At 50.6% G+C, this 6,804-nt stretch overlaps 1 protein-coding gene across 1 annotated transcript in view; it reads left to right on the plus strand.

Moving 5' to 3' along the window:
• Positions 1-6,053, plus strand: part of LOC117969244 (protein shisa-7-like) — a 16,567-nt gene extending 10,514 nt beyond the window's left edge. Inside the window, exons 5-6 of the mRNA XM_059018555.1 lie at positions 3,378-3,714; positions 4,838-6,053. Of these exons, the coding sequence (XP_058874538.1) occupies positions 3,378-3,714; positions 4,838-5,360 (860 nt within the window). The 3' untranslated portion in view covers positions 5,361-6,053. The remainder of the gene's footprint in view (positions 1-3,377; positions 3,715-4,837) is intronic.
• The last annotated feature ends 751 nt before the right edge of the window (positions 6,054-6,804 follow it).

Consider the following 6,804-nt stretch of genomic DNA (forward strand, 5'->3'; position numbering starts at 1 on the left):
CACCCTGGAACAAAGCCCATGAAGTTGCCTGACCCCTGGTTGAATGGCCGGTGAGCCTCTGGCGGAGGCATATTGGTCAATTCATAAGTAATCTTAACTGTGCCTGTCAACCATTTAGACAGACACTTCTTAGACAGAGCCTGTCCTTGAGACTGAGCCCCATAACAGACAAAGAATTGTTCTGACTCCCTCCAGCTTTTTAGTCCTGTCCACATAATACGCTAACGCCCGCACTGGACAAAGCGTATGGAGCCGGCGCTCCCTGTCAGATTGGAAAGGAGGGGGATGGAAAGCCTCCAATTCCACCGACTGGGTAACCTGAAAAGCTGAGATGGTCTTCAGCAAAAAAGCTGGGTTAGTATGAAAGGTAAACTTTGTTCTGTCCTCTGAAAAGATTAGACAGGCTTTCGATACAGAGAATGCTTGCATTTCAATCACTCGCTTACAGAGGTGATTGCAAGCAAGAAAGCCGACTTGAAAGACAAGAATTTGAGCTGAACTGAGTGCTTGGGTTCAATGGAGGCTTCATCAGGACATTAAGACTACCTTCAACCTGCAGCGAGGAACCACAGCCTTCACCAGTGGCCTAAGCCTCCAGCTGCCTTTCAAAAATTGCCCCGCAAGGAAATGAGCTCCTGGGGAGACTGCATCTGTTTTTACGTGGCACACCAAAATGGCTGCCAAATATACTTAATCAAAAAGGTCCTGTGAAAATTTCAGGGTTCAGATCCACGAGACAAGCACCTTGCCTGGAATATGCCCCACTTATACACTTATATTGGGAATGGGTAGAGGCTGCCCTGGCGTTCTGCAGGATGTCAATCACCCTGTTCGATAACCCCAGACGGCGCAAGTGCAGCTGTTCAGGGGCCAGACCCAGAGCCGCGGGCTCGAGGGGTTGGGGTGCCACAAAGTGCCCTGCGCCTGGCTGAGCAGGTCGCAACGCATCGGCAGTTCCCACGGCTGGATGCTCAGGAGCTGCATCAGGGAGGAGGACCAGACTCTCCTGGGCCAGTATGGGGCTACTAGGAGCAACCTGGCCTGGTCCTGCCTGACCTTCTCCAGACATAGCGGGAGCAGGGCAAGCAGTGGAAATGCATAGAGTAGACGTGCTGGCCACAGGTGTGACACTGCATCTACCCCCAGAGGTCCCCCGTTTCCCTTTATGGAGAACCACAGGGGACAGTGTGCCGACTCCTGAGAGGCAAAGAGCTCTACCTCTGATCTCCCGAATCTCTCCCAAATGAGGATCACGACCTCGGGATGGCATCTCCATTCTGCACCGCTGGGGACCCCTCTCGAGAGGAGATCCGCAGTGCAGTTGATCATCCCAGGCAGGTGAACTGGAGTTAGAGGAGGCTCTGTTGAGGAGACTGGGTGGCCGCAAACCACCCTGTATGAACAAGCACGTGTCTCCTCCGTACCTGCTCCAAAAAATTCTGCAAGGACAGGTACACTGCCTGCAGCTCTAAAACAGTTATGTGGCGACCCTTCCATGGTGGCTGCCACACCCCTTGCACTGCTTGTGCTTTCCACACGACCTCCCTGCTGGTGACGCTGCCCAGTGCCACACCTAGACGCGGATGGGCTGGCTGTCTCCACCAAGAGAGTGCCTGTAGACAGTGTGGAGACACTGTCAACAGGAGGTTGCGATTCAACACAGGCTGACAAGCTGTGCGGTTGAACCAAGCCTACAGGGGGCGCATATACAGGAGACCCAGTGGAAGGGTGTTGGATGCTGCTGCCATCAGGCCCATACGCCTGTGAAAAGCCACTACTGGCAGTGCTCTGCTGAGCTGAAACAGCTCTAGGCAGGCGGTTATTCTCTCCACTCTGTCGTCTGACAGAGTGGCCAACATGAGCCCTGAGTCCAGGCGCACTCCTTGTTGGTAATGAGCTCTGTGTGTTCGTGTGCCTGTGCTGGAGACTCGGCGCAAATGAACCGATTGTCCGGGTCTTTGAGGACTGTCATGTTTGGAGTCTCAACGGGGCCAGTATAGCCTCCATGCATTTTGTAAATACATGTGGAGTTAGAGAGAGGCCGAACGGCAGAACACAGAACTGGTATATTTTTCCCTGGATGATTAACCTCAGGTACTTCCTGTACACTGGTTCATGGGGATGTGAAAATAGGCATCCTTTAAGGTCCACCGTGGTGAACCAGTCGCCTGGTCTGATGGACTGCAACAGCCGTTGTGAAGTCAGCATCTTGAACCGTCTCAGATACAGGTTTACCTGCCTGAGATCGAGGATTGGTCTGAGGCCGCCATCCCTTTTTGGCACCAGAAAATACCTGGTACAGACCCCCCCATTCTTGCTGGAAGGGTTTACTATGTAAATGGATCACATTCGCAGCAGAGCTGCTATCTCCTGAGCCACCTGAGCGGCGGCTTGTGGGTCCGTGAAAATTGTTATTGTCACGCTCCGGAAGGGAGTAGGGTCGTGTTGGAACTGGAGGAGTAACCACTTTGAACAGTAGTGAGCACCCAGGGTTCTGTGTTGCTGCTTCACTGAGGCGCAGCCTGCACCTATTGCCGGGCACAGGATGATTGAACATACGCCTGCCTCCACGGAAAGCGGGTGCGGGCTGTTTCCGGGCAAGTCCATGAGAAGTGGTGCCACTGTGCTGTAAGCTGCAAAACTGCAGTAGCCCGCTATATCAGGGGCATAAGTTCTTCCGATGAAGAAAGCTGGGTCATCGGGGGCGCTGTTAGAGTCTGCACCATCAGATGGGAACGCTATATCCTGTTCATAGATAGAGCATCACCCCCTAGATCACATGCCCTTGTCTGCACAGGGGCAGGTGGGACGAATAGGGAAGAGATCAGTGGTAACGGTGCTGCTGAGTGCTCTGCAGCAGTTCAGCAAGAATAACCTGCTGGTGTGACAGGACCTTCCAGATCTTATCTATCTGCTCCCTATCTGCCGAACGTGAACGGCTAGCTTTCTTCTTCCTCCATTTTGGAGGGGGAGAAGGTGGGGAGAACTGATGAGGAGGAAGGGGAGACCTCTCTGTGCTTTACAATGCTTCCCTATGCTTTACCACACCTCTCTGTGCTTTACAATGCTTCCCTATGCTTTACCAGACCTCTCTGTGCTTTACAATGCTTCCCTATGCTTTACCAGACCTCTCTGTGCTTTACAATGCTTCCCTATGCTTTACCAGACCTCTCTGTGCTTTACAATGCTTCCCTATGCTTTACCACACCTCTCTGTGCTTTACAATGCGTCCCTATGCTTTACCAGACCTCTCTGTGCTTTACAATGCTTGCCTATGCTTTATCATACCATGGCTCTGTGCCTTATTGCTGTTATAAAACTCAAAAATGTGTCTTATTGCCATTAGTGATTGTTCTCTCTCCTCTCCCCTCTCTCAGAGAAGGATCTTGATGATTCCTCTGGTTATTACACCTCGAAGCGTCGCAGTGGGAACTCGAACGCGTCCCCCTCGTTCCACTCCTCTCAGCACCACCTGTATTACGGGGGAGGGGGAGGGGGGGAGTACACGCTGGGGGGGCGCGGGACCCTCCCCCTGCACGCCATGCGCCCGCGGCTCAGCATGACCCCCAACCCCTACCCCGCCCCCCAGCCTGGGTATGAGCCGCTGGACTCCAAGCCCCCACGCAGGGTGATGTCACAGGACCAGCTGCTGGTGTTCGGAGAGGGGACCCAACTGAACCCCCTGAACAACCCGCAGAGCACACTCTCCAACAGGTACCCCAAACTCAGCCATAACCCTTATAATATATAGCACTAGACCCTGATATCGATGCGATCCAGCCCTCTGAAATGTCTTTATAATATATAGCACTAGACCCTGATATTGATGAGATCCAGACCTCTGAAATGTCTTTATAATATACAGCACTAGACCCTGATATTGATGCGATCCAGCCCTCTGAAATGTCTTTATAATATACAGCGCTAGACCCTGATATTGATGCGATCCAGCCCTCTGAAATGTCTTTATAATATATAGCACTAGACCCTGATATTAATGCGATCCAGCCCTCTGAAATGTTTTTATAATATACAGCACTAGATCCTGATATTGATGCGATCCAGCCCTCTGAAATGTTTTTATAATATATAGCACTAGACCCTGATATTGATGCGATCCAGCCCTCTGAAATGTCTTTATAATATATAGCACTAGACCCTGATATCGATGCGATCCAGCCCTCTGAAATGTCTTTATAATATATAGCACTAGACCCTGATATTGATGCGATCCAGCCCTCTGAAATGTTTTTATAATATACAGCACTAGACCCTGATATTGATGCGATCCAGCCCTCTGAAATGTCTTTATAATATATAGCACTAGACCCTGATATTGATGCGATCCTGCCCACTGAAATGTCTTTATAATATATAGCACTAGACCCTGATATTGATGCGATCCAGCCCTCTGAAATGTCTTTATAATATATAGCACTAGACCCTGATATTGATGCGATCCAGCCCTTTGAAATGTCTTTATAATATACAGCACTAGACCCTGATATTGATGCGATCCAGCCCTCTGATATGTCTTTATAATATACAGCGCTAGACCCTGATATTGATGCGATCCAGCCCTCTGAAATGTCTTTATAATATACAGCGCTAGACCCTGATATTGATGCGATCCAGCCCTCTGAAATGTCTTTATAATATATAGCACTAGACCCTGATATTGATCTCCCTGTCTCTCTCCCTCTCTCCCTGTCTCTCTCCCTCACTGCCCCTGTCTCTCTCCCTCTCTCTCCCTGTCTCTCTCTCCCTCCCTGTCTCTCCCTCCCTGTCTCCCTGTCTCTCTGTCTCTCTCCCTCTCTCTCTCTCTCTCTCTCTCTAGGAGTGGCACTCTGGGTCACCACCAGAAGAACCAGCCCCTGCAGCCCCTCCATCTCTACCAGCTGCAGCAGCACCAGCAGGAGCGTGCAGCCTCCGCTCAGTACCAGAAGCACTCCAACCCGGGTCCCTACCCGCCTCAGACCCTGGTGCGGCTGCGCTCCCCGGACCGGGGCACCCTGCCCCGGCTCAGCCCAGCTCAGAAGGCCCAGTCCCAGCAGAACGTGTGCGCCACGCCCTCGCTGGACCGACACCACATGATCAAGATGAACTCGCACCCCACGGCCGGGCGGGAGCGGGGGGAGGGGCCAGGGCAGGGGGGCGGAGCCGGGGCCTGGGACACCTTGGGGGGCGGGGCCGGGGGAGGGACCCTGGGGGGCCACAGCGCACGCAGAATGGCATTCGCTGCCAAGAGACAGAACACCATCGAACAGCTTCACTTCATACCAGGCGGGGGCAACCAGGGGGGGGGCAACGGCGGGGGGCAGCAGCTGAGGACGGGGAGTAAGAACGAGGTGACTGTGTGAGAGGGAGGAAGGGAGGGAGGGGGAGAGAGTGAGGATCGGGAAGATTTTTTCAGCCATATTTCAGTGCCATATTGAAGGCAGGCGAGAGGAGAGAGAGATGGGAGGAGAGGTTAGGGTTAGGGAGAGGGGAGGAGGAGAGATGTATACAGAGTGTGTACAAAATGATCAGTTGTAAAACGTTTTAGCTATAAGGCAGTATTACAGAGAGAGAGAGAGCAAGAGGAGAGAGGGGGAGGAGGGAGGAGAGAAGAGAGGGGAAGGGAGAGAGATGACTTTTCAGCCATAATTTAGTGCCATATTAAAGTAAAAGAAGAGCAGGAGAGAGAGAGCAAGGAAGGAGAAACAGAGAAGGAGGAGAGAGGGGGTGAGAGAGGAGAAACAGAGAAGGAGGAGAGAGGGAGCAAGGGAGGAGAAACAGAGAAGGAGGAGAGAGGGAGCGAGGGAGGAGAAACAGAGAAGGAGGAGAGGGAGCGAGGGAGGAGAAACAGAGAAGGAGGAGAGAGGGAGCGAGGGAGGAGAAACAGAAGGAGGAGAGAGGTTTAAAGGGAGAGTGCTCTCAGTTTCTCTGCCGAAATGAATAAAAAAACGAGTATCTTTTGTATGAAAAATGAATCAAATTGAGCTTTGAGATTTTTTGGTTTTCCTGTACAGTGGATTTTAATATCAATGTTCGTACATGCATTTGTATCGGGGGTGGGGGTGGGGGGGAGTTTTTAGGGATTTTTTCGATCAGCATGGAGTACTTGGGGGGGGGGAGGGGAGTTTGAAAACCATTGAATTGAACATTATCTGTTTTACGAGATTATAAACATGGTTATTTATAAAAAATAAAAGCACCTTTTTGCCATTTTGTGGCTAAAAAACTCAAGTGGTCTTTTTTAATGGTCGTGTTTATTCAATAGTTATTAACTGTACTAGAACACAGTGTGTGGGAATTACTAACTATAGCAGCTAGACTAGAGCACAGTGTTTGATTGCTGACTATAGCAGCTAGACTAGAGCACAGTGTTTGATTGCTAACTATAGCAGCTAGACTAGAGCACAGTGTTTGATTGCTGACTATAGCAGCTAGACTAGAGCACAGTGTTTGATTGACTATAGCAGCTAGACTAGAGCACAGTGTTTGATTGACTATAGCAGCTAGACTAGAGCACAGTGTTTGATTGCTGACTATAGCAGCTAGACTAGAGCACAGTGTTTGATTGACTATAGCAGCTAGACTAGAGCACAGTGTTTGATTGACTATAGCAGCTAGACTAAAGCACAGTGTTTGATTGACTATAGCAGCTAGACTAGAGCACAGTGTTTGATTGACTATAGCAGCTAGACTAGAGCACAGTGTTTGATTGACTATAGCAGCTAGACTAGAGCACAGTGTTTGATTGCTAACTATAGCAGCTAGACTAGAGCACAGTGTTTGATTGACTATAGCAGCTAGACTAGA

This window comes from Acipenser ruthenus, chromosome 60 (genome assembly GCF_902713425.1).
Source record: "Acipenser ruthenus chromosome 60, fAciRut3.2 maternal haplotype, whole genome shotgun sequence".
In the NCBI taxonomy this organism is placed as follows: domain Eukaryota; kingdom Metazoa; phylum Chordata; class Actinopteri; order Acipenseriformes; family Acipenseridae; genus Acipenser; species Acipenser ruthenus.